The sequence below is a fragment of the Pithys albifrons genome, chromosome 11, assembly GCF_047495875.1.
Source record: "Pithys albifrons albifrons isolate INPA30051 chromosome 11, PitAlb_v1, whole genome shotgun sequence".
Lineage (NCBI taxonomy): Eukaryota > Metazoa > Chordata > Aves > Passeriformes > Thamnophilidae > Pithys > Pithys albifrons.
Window position 1 is genome coordinate 22,373,678 of NC_092468.1, and position 13,365 is coordinate 22,387,042.

Sequence of the window (13,365 nt, forward strand, 5' to 3'; positions counted from 1 at the left end):
CTTTCTGAGAGACACAGAGCCTTACCCTTACCGAAATAATACTGTACTAGAGGATTTTTCATCTATTTTAGCAAAGGAAATATTCATCATTAATGCTTTTCCATTCTCTCCTCAGACCAACAGGAATTCCTGGAAGCAATGAGCCATACAACCTGGGAATGGTGACAACCCATGGGATAGAGACTTCCCACGCAGATACGTTTAACAATATTTCAAGGGAAGGGACTTTAATGGTGAGGGAGGTAAGTGGTAAAACAAATATTTCCATGGAGCATCTTCAGGAGGTTTTGCCCATGTAAGCACAACAACTAACAGTGCTGTGTGTCCGGAACACAAAATGATGGAGTAAATTGTGCTCGATAGCGCTCTCCTTAATGCAATTTACACTCGGAGCAAATGTGACAAGTGCTAATGTTTCTCAGAACTACAAACAGCAGTGAATAGCAGTGCCAGGGCACAGCAGGGAGGAGGCTCCTGCAAATGGCTCTGCTGTAACCCCACAATTGCTCCAGGCAACATAAGTTACCTTCCATTTACAGCATTTAGTTACACACTTGGAATCTCCCAAAGTTCCCCCTCTTCTTCCCAGCCTTTACCACCGTGTGACTGTTGGAGCCGTGCAATGTTTGTAGAGCATTTGGAGGCTTTCAGCAGGGGCTGGTCCTGCTCAGAGCTGGCTGTGGGGGCACTGGGAATCCAGGTGCGAGGCCCCATCCTCAGGTCCAGCGTTGCAGAGCTGAGGCTGCGGTAGGAGCAATCCTGATGGATGGTACTGCAAGAATGAGGCAGAGGAGGCACCTTCATTGACTGGGGAAGATCTCCTTCAGTGTTGTTCAGTTTCTCAGTTCCTGGAATGTTCTGGTGATGCTTCTGGAAACAGATGGGGGGCAGATCTCTGGGTGAGAGGGGAGAAGGCTCTGGTAGTGAACTGGGGAGTCACTTCCTACTGGCATGTAAAGGAGGTGGATGGGAGAGCAGAAGGATGAAAGAGTTTGAAGTCAGCAGTGTTGAAGGAGGGATGTTCAGATCAAATGCAAACTAGACTTGAGCAGCATTTTACTTCCTTTATGTAAAATATTCACATATGAACGAAAAAGGTGAATGCAACTCTGGAAAAAGGAAGGAGTTAGCCAAAGAAATCACAGCATGTTTGCTGCCTTTCTCCATCAGTTTTGGAGTAGAGCAGCAGTGCACAGCCCACCTCATCCTTCGCTGGGGTGGAGCTGTTCAGAGCAGGGATCCCCACGGCTCTGCACATCCCTGTATTAGTAAGGGTGATGTGGGTGAGCGGGAGAACAAGTCCCTCTAACAGGGAGGCATTTCTGAAATGAGTTTGTGTTCAGCATCACAGAAGAAAACACATGCTGTGCCAGCAAGGCTGTATGAGAAAAACAGGAATGCAGAAATGTTTAAAGGCCATGGGCAAGACAAGCAGCTGGAAAATCCCTTTCTAAGGAGAGAGCATGATAAAAAACCCACACTGTAGCCTTGTGCTGGGTATTTATTGTTAACTCACCACCATCACCACCAAAACCATCAGAGGATAGACTCCCTGAGGTCAGTGGGCTTTTGTGCAAAGGGCTTTTCACTCTTTGTTGAGATGGGAAGGTGTGGTTGAAGGTGATGGTAATGAGCAACCAAAAGATAAATGTTGGGGACTGGTCAGAAACTTGATAAGCCAATCCCAGTAAATGGACAAATCTCTGTAACAATCTCATTGATTTGCTCCAGGTAGGTGAAATTCATCAAAATGGCAAAATAAGGAAGGAAAGGAGAAAATTCCCAGCACCTTCCTTGCACAGGGATGGGATGGAGCAGAAGGGGAACCCCAGGGAAACCCAAGGAACGTTGTGTGCAGAGCGATGTGCTGGTTGTTCGGTCACTCTTCTGCCACTGCTGCCGCTGTTCACTGCTGGTTTGGGTTACAGAAACATGGATGGGGCTGTGTTGGCATTTGCAGTCAGGCTACTCGCTGCCATAGCTGTGCAAAGCTGTCCAGGCCAGTGCTGATCAAGGGGTCAGATTCTGCTGTCACTGATGGCCACTGGCCATGTGGGAGGAGAGCTGGCCATGGGGCTTATGCCCATGGTGGCAAGTATAGAATCTGCCCTACATTCCTTGTCTTTAGACGACAGTGATCAGGCTTCTCTCGCTGTAACGTGGTTAATTACTCTGTATTGACTTTGTGATTAATCCTGTCTTTATTTCTTCTGGAGTGGGGGGTTGATCTGCTGCTTGCCAATTGCATGGGGATGGAACAAAGAGGGTCCTTCTCCTGCACTTGCTCTGGGAACTGGGGGACAGCCAACGACTTAGTTTGTTTGGTTTTTTTCTCTTCTTTTTCTCTTCCCACTCTCCCCTTCCCTTCTCTTTCTTCCTCATGCCTTGTGTCTCTGCAGACCTCTGGTGAAAAAAAGCGTTCTGGCCACGCAGCCAGCAATGGCTTTGCAGGTCACATCAATCTGCCTGACCTGGTGCAGCAAAGCCACTCGCCGGCGGGCACGCCGACCGAGGCCCTGGGGCGAGTCTCCACGCATGCGCAGGACATGGACTCGGTGCCTGAAGTAGGTGGTGGGGGGCTCCCCTTTCTCCTTTGCATCGCATTAAACAAGTATTAACCTCTCTGCCCTGTGAAGGGGCTTTCCTGCTTTCCTCCCTGGCTTTCTTGGCTCTTCTCTCTCTCTATTTCTGGTCCACGTGGGTGAGTGTAGTGGAAGCACAAGGGAATCGGATGGGGTATTGCTTTGTGGGTCTGTGGCTGATGGTAGAAATGTGTATTAGGTCTCTCAAGCCCACCAGCTGGAGTTTTGGTGGTGATGGCTTGAGTGCTGCCAACTGATGCAAAAACCTCTTTTTTTTTTTTTTTTTACTCTTGGATATAAAAGAAAATTATGAGAGCCAGTGATGCCATTAATTTCAATTGGGCCCAGCTTCCACCTGTGCAATCTCTGATAATTAACATGACTCAAAAGGTCAGCAAAAACGTAAGCCAACAAAATTCTGGATAGTTCTTCAGACTAGAAAAAAATCTGCACAACTTTAAAATTGTGTTTTTCCGGTCATGGCTAAGTATTTTTCTCTGGTAGGTGTTTTACAGGGACATGATTGAACGTTAATGTTGTATAAGGTGTAAAAAGTCTAAAAAAGTACAAGATGTGACAAGAAACCAAGGGAATTGCTGTTCCCTGCTTACCATCCTCAGCTGTGGGAACAAGGCACAGTTCTCTTTCCCCATGAGAAATCAGCCCATTTGGTGCTAAATAAGCTGTTGTATTTAATGTTTTCGTTTGATTTTGTGGGTTATGCATCAAAAGTTCTGCTATACTATGTTCTTTCACAGAAATTATGTACTCATAGTGTACTTTTACTAGCAGTATAAAAATAAAAATGGCTTGGAATTGGGCATTGATAAAACACAAGAACAGATGGTGCCTGACTTGACCTCAAGTTTTTATCCATTTCCTCAATGGTATTAAAAGCAGCAATGAGAGAGCTGGTTCTGAAAGTAACACCTTTCACGGTCATCCTGGGACTGCTGAAATGCAGGCTGGAATTGGGTTTAAATATATTCATTTGTAGAGTATTGACCAAAAAGATCTTTTCCATCTCTAAAACTGGATTTTTAGGGTTGACTGAGCTGAGAGTGGGTGTGAGTGGAAACTTGGGGGTTTAGTTCGTGGGCTTCCAGGTGACTCATGGTGCTGTGAGCAAAAAGAAGGGAGTGAGCACAACCTCAGCCTGCAGCTTGGTGCTCTTTGTAAACCACCATGGAGGTTTATAGGCAGTGGAACAGGACCTGGAGGAAGATGAAGGCTTAATATTTAAATAACAGACTTGGAAGTTATTAAAATGTCAGCTTCTGTGGAGAATGACTGAAGCTGAGCAAGGAAAAATGCACTGAGATGAGTGGTTTGTTCATAATTCATTTGTCGGAAAGCACTTGGCTCTCAGCTGGAAAGCATCCCTGTAAATACTGGATTTTTCTCCTTCTTGAATTGTTAGTGGTTTTGGAAAAGACATCCAGCACAGGGGAAAAACATTGTGTATTTCTTGGATTTGAGAGAAGCACAAAGTAGTTAAAGTCTATCCTACATGTGCACACAAATGTGGACGAGCTGTGTATGTAAATGTGGTATCTGTGCCCGCAGCATTCCCTGCTGCAGGCTGTTAACTCCTTCCATGGGTCTTGTACTGTTGGAAATTCAACTGTTTCTATGGAAACAGTCAGACTGTCAGGGGACTAGAGTTGGGAGGGAAGCAGGATGCACACTGTGATTTTGGTATGGATGCAGGCTCACATGAGGATGCCAACCTCAAAATGCTCAAGAAAGTCATGAGCCACAAGGATGCTCCTACACCTGATGGGATTTTGTCCCTAAATCTTTTTGTGGCCCACTGGAGAGGACAGGTACAGGCCCAGCCCAGCTGGGGTAGGGATGTGCTGACACAGTGGTGTTCCCATGGCACATCTCCCCATGAGCTTGTCCCCATGGCAGCTGTCAGCACAGGGGCTGTGCTTGGTAGCTGAGTGACCTGGAAGCTGAGGAAGATTTATTTCATAAAAGGACAATGTCCTAAGGAAATAAAACGTGAACAGTAGCACTACTGCAGAGTGACTGGGGTTTGCTGCTGTTGCAGCTCTAAATAGAGCTCATCCATAAAGCATGTCCTGGGTAAATGCTGGAGTATGAAGGATAAGCTGCTCAGCAGAGGGGGGAAATCATGTCATTTTGACTCCCAAGGCAAGGATTTCATTTTGCTAGGAAGAAGATCTTAGCCTCGTTTTCTGCCTTAACAAAACATGGTTTTAAAAAGAAAGCAATGTGATCTTGCAGTTTGTTCATTCCTTCAGCAAAGCATTGGCTCTGACATTCCCTGCAATACCTTCAGGTCGAGTTTTGTTAGCTTAGAAATGGCTCTGCAGTCCCACCTGAAATGTCGGGGACAGCTGAAAACTCTGTCAGCTGCTCCATGCCAAGGCTTCCCAGGGTCTCACCAACCTTGGCTGCACAGTGGGAAAAGCAAACCCTCATCTGCCTGACATCCCAGAGTAGGTTTTAAGACAGGTGTGTTCATGCAGACAAGTTATCGATGGAACCTGGTGAGTTTAAAGGTCTATTCCAATACAAACAATTCTGTCACTCTCGATCGGTTTTTGCCTGCATTGGTTTTTGCCTCTGGCCCTGCAGCTTCCCCCTAACCAGTGTCATGGCTGTGCTTCTGCCTGTGAGGAGAGAGCAGAGCCAGGCCCTGCTCCTCTCATTTTCTGTTGCTCACAGACTCTCAGAAATCCAATTTATTGTTTTCTCTGATTAGTTATGGGAGGAGGAGAAGATAGAGGGCTCAAAAAGGGCACCTCAGGGGCAGGCACTGTATTTGCTAATTAGAAAGTCTTACATGTACACACAGGCACAAAATTACTGTTATTTCTGTGCTCTGAGCTCCCTCTTTGCTGTTTATTTTCCAGTACGGTATGGGAAGTAGCACCAAAGCCTCTTTCACCCCGTTTGTGGACACCAGAGTGTATCAGACCTCACCTACCGATGAAGATGAAGATGAGGATGAAGAGTCATCTGCTACTGGTAGGAGGCAATGGGGCTAGTTTGAGAGAGGAGTGTCTTGTGGAAAACAGGTTGGGATCCTGAATAACCCCACTGAAGCTCTTTCACATTTCACTTGCTCTTGATCAAACATTGCTCCTTGCCCTCTCCAGTTTCCATCCAGCTTCTCCCCCACCATGAAATGCCACCAGAAAGGTCTGTGAGAAAACAGGGAGCAGCAGAAATCCCCCCTCCCATCTGCCTGGACAAACTGATGTCTTGTAACATAGTGATGACTCCCCCACCAGAAAATAAAATGAGCATTGCCTTTCTATCCCAAAAAAGAGGTGACAGAACAGTTAACCCATCACGCCTCCCTCTCTTTCTTGCGTTTCCTTGCAAGCCCTGTTCACCAGCGAGCTGCTCAGGCAGGAGCAGGCCAAGCTGAATGAGGCCCGTAAGATCTCGGTGGTGAACGTCAATCCCACCAACATCCGTCCCCACAGCGACACCCCAGAGATCCGGAAGTACAAGAAGCGCTTCAACTCAGAGATACTCTGTGCTGCTTTATGGGGTAAGCCCGGAGCCCGCTGTGCCCTCAGAGAGCTCCCTGCAGCCTGTGGCTGGTGGTGAAGTGGGAATATGTCATTGTAGAAACAAGCCCCTGCCTCTGGTTGGCCCCTTCGCCATCCTGGGCAAGGCTAATGTCCCCCTGCACTGTAAGAGTGATCATTCCTGTTGCTGGGAAGATCCCAGCCTTTGCTGGGTCAGTTATGCTCGGAGTGGTAGAGATGAACTTGGGGTGTCATCCTTGGGAGCAGCTGTAGCTCCTGGTGCCCATTGCCTGCCCTCTCCTCTTCAGGTGTGAATCTGCTGGTGGGCACAGAAAATGGCCTGATGTTGCTGGATCGAAGTGGGCAAGGGAAGGTCTACAACCTCATCAACAGACGGCGATTCCAACAGATGGATGTGCTCGAGGGCCTCAACGTCCTTGTGACAATATCAGGTGCTCCTCTTGTGCTCTCCCCTGCTCAGCCATAAGCCCCGAGCGGTACCAGCTCAAACAAAAGCTGCCCCACAGTGTCCGAGGGAAGCTCCCAGGGGAGCTGGAGGTGGTTGATTCCAGAATCAAGTAAGTTAAATCTGAAAGAATTGCCTCCAAAGAGCAGTTTGTTCCCTTCACCTGCTGGCTCCACTTTATCTGCAGTGCTCCACCCTCCTTTAGGAGGGAAGGGGAGGTGCAGGGCACAGGCAAATAGTCCCAGCTTGACAGGGCAGAGAGCTCTGCTTTTGGGTCTCTGGCTAAAGATGAGGGACACAATATCCATGGCTTCAGGACTCCAGCTCGGGCCATGGCTGTGCTTAGAGTGCTCCAAGCATTGTGAGGGCCATGGGCTTGTCAGTGTCCCCATGTTCAGCCAGGAGATACAGAATGCTCACATCAGGCTCACGGGGTGATTTCTAGCAAAAAAAAGGCAAAAAACTCTGCAGTCCAGTCTCCCAGGAGAGCACCCAGCATCCTTCCTACAGAGCTGCCCCAGGGCAGAGCCTTCTCCTGCTGATATTTGTCCCACAAAGCTCATGGAGGCCAGCAAGATAAATGCTTGTTAGGAATATTGCTTGGTATCATCCTTCTGTTTACTTTCATATTGTTAACACCCCCTGGGCTTGTCCTTCAATCACCTGGAAATTCCTGCTCCCTGCATTCAGACAGAGCTCCAAACTTCCTGCTTCATTGTTCACCTTGGTCTGCAGCATCCCTCTAGTTTGAGGGATGCAGCTGTAGGAACACATGGTTTAGTACAGCTGGAAGATGAATGTGGGGAGGATCAAACCCCAAGATGAGGCTAAGAATGAGTCTTGAGGACTTGTGGAAACCTGTGAGCAGACAGCCCTTGGTTTATGGTTTGGGTCCTGTCCCCCTGGGCTCAGTGTGAGCTCTGTCCTGTCCCTGTAGCAGGGACTCTGCAGCCACAGGGAGGTTTGCAGCCAGATCACAGCTATCCAAGAGCAGGCAGGCGTGCCGAAATTTGGCAGCCCCTCAGCACTGCAGAGCCCAGCACTGGGCTTGTTGGCAAGCAGTGGTGCCTGTTGCAAGCCAAGGAGCTCATGTCTCAGCTCCAAGGTGTAATTAATGTTGTATGAAGGAGAGAAAAGGAAAGAAACCAGGTAGCTGAGTGGTTGGATAAGCCTTGAGCTTCAAGAGAGCTGGGGTCACCACCCTGCTGTGCCCCACCATCTCACTGTGAACACTGCCTTATAGGAAAGGAACATTTCCAGCCTGCAGGAAGCAAAAGCATGGCTTTTGCAGTATCTGCCTGCAGTCTGAGACAGAGGTCTGGGCTTCACTTTCCATATGATTCTGCCCAAGAAAAACCTAACACAACAACTAAATTACTATTTTCAACTTCATCATAAAGCAAACTTGAATATTATCATCTTGTCAGTGAAAACAAGCACTGAAACCTCAAGATTCCCCATGCACACAGGCTCTGCTGTGACAGGAACATTTCCTTTGCCAACAGGAAAGAAGAACAAGCTGCGGGTGTATTATCTGTCCTGGCTGAGAAACAGGATTTTACACAATGACCCTGAGGTGGAGAAGAAGCAGGGCTGGATCACAGTTGGGGAGCTGGAGGGATGCATCCATTACAAAGTTGGTGAGTGGCCTCTCTGGAAATAAATGTCTGAAGAGATGCATTCTTGTTCTCTAGTTTTAGGTCGGACCTGACAGTTTTATCTTAGAACATAGCCACTAAGAAATTTGGAATTCATCTATATGTATTAGGTGGACACTTTACATAATGAGAACCAATAGACAGATGGCCAGTGAAGGAGTTCCTGGAGATGAGTTATTCAGTCTTGTTGGAAAGTGAATGTTTTAAATATTTGTTTTATTTTTATTTTAGTGAAATATGAAAGAATCAAGTTCTTGGTGATTGCCTTAAAGAACGCTGTAGAGATCTATGCTTGGGCTCCAAAACCATATCACAAGTTTATGGCATTTAAGGTATGTCTGTTTTTTAACCAAAATACACTCAGCAATTGTAAATACATGAGATTTCTGTATGCTATAGAGCAGCAAAGCTTCTTGCTTATGTAGCTGAGCTCCTTGGGATGCCTGGCAGGCATGAGAGATGGAATCCATGCTGGCTGAAAAGATTGGATATGTTCTGCTTGTGGCCAACAATGAAGTGTTAATATTAGCTTATGCTGGCAGGCTTCACTTGGGGAGTTTGCAGAAAGCTGATCAAACACATATGAGTAAAATTGAGTTGGAGATTTTGATGGATATTTTTGTGGGATTTTTTAGTGGGTTTTTTTTAAGCTCTGACTATATTTTCACATACCATACAAAAATATGTTGGCATAATTTCCCATTTTTATTTTGCAAGGTCCTCTCTCCTGCAATGTGGTTTCTGTTTCAAGACAGAAAGTTTGGGAGAATGACCCACTCTTCCTCCCTCCTTTTTTTTTCTCCCTTTTCCTTAGTTTCCTCAGTGAGACCTTTCTTCTCTACAACCTGCCAATGGGTATTTTGTACTTAGTCCTTCAGAGCACTTTTCATCCTAAGCTCTATGTAGACCCGAGTCACACGGGGCAATGCCTTGTGGGCATGTTCATGCTGACTAATCTCATTTTGCATCCTTTTAGCACAAATGGGCTTATTCAGTATTAGGTCACATTTGCTTTTTCTGAACAAAAGCCAGAATAAATGGGCTCAGTGACATGGAGAGCTCAACAGCATCAAAATGGGCTGGGATCCAGCCTCCATGGGCTCTGAGGATGCTGGTTGGTGCTCCTGGTGCTGCTTCTCCAGCCTGTGGGACTGAACATACTTTCCTTGCCTGGTAGGCCAGGGATGTGTTGGGAGAGAAGGAAATACCACCTGCTGATTTTCCCTGTCAGAAGTTAGAGTGGTCCTTGCACAGAGCACCAGGAGCCCTTGACTCTGTGTAGGGATGTCTCATCCTCCTGCTGTGCACCTAGGCATGGAGAGATACTCTGCCCTGGATCAATCCATGGCTGGGAGCTGGTCACAGTCTGCATCCAGCAGGTTAGATTGAGCAGCAAAAAGTAGGTCTTTGCTAAAGTGACTCATTTTAGCTGCCCAAACCAGAGTGGTGATCCCTGCCAACAGGGGAGGTGGGTGGTCACAGATCTCTGCTGACTGAATACACACTCATGTAAAACTGAGCTGTCACTTTCCTTTAGAGACCAAATCCTTGTGCTAGCCTCAGGCTCCTGTGGGAAACAGCTGTGCTTGGCAGGGATGAGCACTTACCTGCAGGGATGGCTGGAGCGAGTGGGTAATACCCTCTGAGGCATCTGACATAGGAAAGAGAGGCAGGAATAGAAATTACCATGTATTTAGCAGAAAACATAGTCAAACAAATATGTTTTCAAAACAGTATCAGGCTGCTGCAATAGGGATTTGTTGATTTTCTGTGGTACTCACAGAAGGGATTATAAAAGTCTTTTGCAGATCTCCAGCACAAGCCGTTGCTCGTGGATCTCACTGTAGAAGAGGGTCAGAGGCTCAAGGTTATCTTCGGATCACACACTGGTTTCCATGTGATTGATGTGGATTCTGGGAACTCCTATGATATCTATATACCCTCTCACGTGAGTACACGGTGAAGGGCTGCTGCATGAGTAACGTGGGTCACCAGCAAGGTTTGGAGAGGCTCTTGGTGGCTCAGAAATGGTGACCAGTGATGGGTGTCCCATTCTCCAGTGCTATCCTCATTGATACTCACTTAAAGAGGACTCGGAGCTGTGACATACATCATGTTCATTATTTGCACAGGCTGTTTCTGTCCTCATTCCTGAGCAGTTGGGTTTAAGGTTGCTATGTCCAAAAGGAGATCTGTACACTGCATGGACCAATAATGGAGCTCTCTGTAGGATTTTCTTACTGGCTTATTTAATCTGTATCCATGCTGTTGGCCAGTGTAGGAGAAACTGTCACTAAACAACTCCAGGAACTGCTGAATCTGATCCAAGCAGCAGATCCTCCTCTGTGAAAGCTGGCAAGAGCATAGGGAGAAATACCAGTGTAGTTTGAGATGATTTTGTGTTTTCTTAACTGTGGAAGGGCAGACATAGATGGAAAGTCACTGTAGCTGCCCTTGGAGCTAGAGACTGATTACTAAAAGCTAGTGTTTCCTCCCTAGGGCTGCCTATAAAATTCTGGGTTTATTTACCTTGATTTGAACAGGAGATGGATTCATTGACTCAGTCACTTATTTGTGTTCCAGCCAAGTGTCAGCCATCAGTCTTGGGGGCGTATATGTTGTGATCTGCCTGTAATTACTGAACCTGTTTATCCTTGCCATGTCAGACAGCTTTGATGGTAGGGTAAACATGACAGCTTATTCCCTTCAAGCTTATCTCTGAAAGCCAGTGCCTGTTTGGTGAATTGAGGGAGGGCTTTGTTCTCAAGTTGGTTTGGGCTTTTTTTCCCCAAGGCTCTGCTCCCTTCCCCCTCCCCATTCTCCACTCAATGTAATTCTGACTTTCAGGGTTTCTTTTACCTGCAGATTCAGGGCAATATTACTCCTCACGCCATTGTCATCCTGCCTAAGACAGACGGGATGGAGATGCTCGTGTGCTATGAGGATGAAGGTGTATATGTGAACACCTACGGACGGATAACTAAAGATGTGGTGCTCCAGTGGGGAGAAATGCCTACTTCTGTGGGTAGGTCAACCCTTCCTCTTCACCTGCTTAAAAAACAAGTGACAAATAAGATGAGTGGAGAATGCTGAGATTGAGTCATTTGGGCTTTTGCTTATCAGAGGAGATTTCCCTCTGCCTAGCTATGAGATGCAATTGTTTAATTTCTACAGTTTTGTCCTCCATAATAAAAGCAAGGGACTTCATGAAAATTTGAGCTCTGGTTTATCTTGAGTATGAGATGACTATAAGGTAATACAAGCCTGGTGGGTTGCACTGGTGGGATACAGTACTGAGTGGAAGAGGAGTTGAGCTGGGAGCACTTGGGTTGCTTTTCTGGCTCTGCTGTTGCTCAGCTCCACAACCCGTGGAGGCAAACCCCTGCCCAGCTCCTCTCTCCTTGAAACTGGAAGAAGTGATGCTTCTTCTTGCTCAGCAATTTCTGGATGAAAAGTGCCCTGAGAAGGCTGCTGTCCCTGTGGGTGCCCACCTGGCTGTCAGAGCCATGCCACTGATCCGCATAGGCTTTGAGTAACAACTGATGAGAGCTTTTCTGCCCATTGCATAATATTTAACACAAGTTGTAACACCTGCCAAATGCTTCCTTTTGACAGCCTACATTCATTCCAATCAAATAATGGGCTGGGGAGAGAAAGCTATTGAAATCCGGTCAGTGGAGACAGGACATTTGGATGGAGTATTTATGCACAAGCGAGCTCAAAGGTTAAAGTTTCTATGTGAAAGAAATGATAAGGTAAGTCCACTTCAAAGCTTGTGTCCGTACTGTAAGCTGCAGGGTGCTTTTACACTTTAAGTCTGGTTTATCTTGAGGTTAATAATTAATCTGAAGGTCCTGTTTGAGAAGCTGTGCCCATAAACCTACTCCCAGTTAATTTTCTCCAGTGGATGGAGACCTCAGCCTGCAAAATCTCTTCTACCTGCTAGCTGAGATCTGCATTCCCTTGGCTTGACTTTCTCCCAATTCTTTCATCTGAACATTAAATTGAGGCTGCCAAGTAAACTTTCATAGTTGAGAAATGGTAGCAATGGGGGTGTGTAAGTGACCCTGATTTGAACTCTGATGTGGAGACATTTTGATGCCTCTTAAATTATTTTCTCCATGGAGCCTCATCTTTTCCTGTGGGCAGCACTGATAAATATTGCTCTGGAGGGTCACCAGAGTTGCATGGCTGTCATGCAGATGAGCCCTTAAAGGGGGACAGGGAATGAGGAGAAATTGCTGGAGGAAAAGGCATTTGCAAGGAAGAGATGACTGAATGCCAAGATCTGTTTCTGCTGGTGATGTTTCCTCATCTCACAAGGTTTCATTGAAATAAGTCAGAACCATGCAGCAGGGTGATCTTTCATAATGAACATGACCACAAAAGCAATGAAGAAACCAATTGCTCTGTCCCCAGCACAGGGTTTAATAATGTACAATAAATTAGTTTTGGGGGTACAAACAGCTGCTTATTATTTGAGCACTGTCCTACACTGGAACTCTGCAGGAAAACATATCCTAACCTTGCAGTTGACTATGTCATAGGAAGCTGCCCAAGAAGCTGAATTTAAGTTTAATTCAAGTGTAATTTATTTCTTAAAAATACGGAAAAAACACACAATCTTTCTAAAATACTAGAACCAACTGATCACTGATGAGTTTGAAATACTAAAACCAGACATTTCTCTTTCTGGAGAACTGGTTAAACTGGTCAGATTGAGTCGTTTCTGTTTCAAAAAGGACAGAGCCTTCAGATCGTCCCCTTCAGTATTTGCAATAACTTCTTAATATTTTAAGACTTCCCTTGGGATCAGATGCTGCTGGATCCTGCCAGAAGCACCAAAAACTGTGTTATTCATGCAGAGTGTAGATACATTTCTGTGCTTTGAGCATATTGAAGGGAATTCATTTTCCTGAGCTCTACTTTCAGAAACAGCTGAAATACCAGGACCAACTTTTCCAAAGAAAACCATTTCAAACCAAGTCAGATGTCAACCCAAATGGTGAACATTTAGCAAGATGCAGACCAGTTTTATTAATTTTGCATAATAAATGGTGGTATGGAAGTAAAATGAAATAAACTCAGTATTTTAAAGGCATTCTAAACTTTTCTCATTTTGGTAGTTACAGAAAGGGATGTTTAAT

The 13,365-nt window shown here is 46.0% G+C and overlaps 1 protein-coding gene across 4 annotated transcripts in view; it reads left to right on the forward strand.

Moving 5' to 3' along the window:
• TNIK (TRAF2 and NCK interacting kinase) overlaps window positions 1-13,365 on the forward strand; it is a 153,640-nt gene that overhangs the window by 138,498 nt on the left and 1,777 nt on the right. For 3 of the 4 annotated variants that reach the window (XM_071566604.1, XM_071566605.1, XM_071566607.1), the window contains 10 exons: window positions 116-242; window positions 2,400-2,564; window positions 5,468-5,582; window positions 5,944-6,114; window positions 6,403-6,546; window positions 8,066-8,200; window positions 8,450-8,550; window positions 10,017-10,166; window positions 11,084-11,243; window positions 11,834-11,973. In XM_071566604.1, coding sequence (XP_071422705.1) covers window positions 116-242; window positions 2,400-2,564; window positions 5,468-5,582; window positions 5,944-6,114; window positions 6,403-6,546; window positions 8,066-8,200; window positions 8,450-8,550; window positions 10,017-10,166; window positions 11,084-11,243; window positions 11,834-11,973 — 1,408 coding nt within the window. The remainder of the gene's footprint in view (window positions 1-115; window positions 243-2,399; window positions 2,565-5,467; window positions 5,583-5,943; window positions 6,115-6,402; window positions 6,547-8,065; window positions 8,201-8,449; window positions 8,551-10,016; window positions 10,167-11,083; window positions 11,244-11,833; window positions 11,974-13,365) is intronic. The other variant, XM_071566606.1, reaches the window with a different exon arrangement.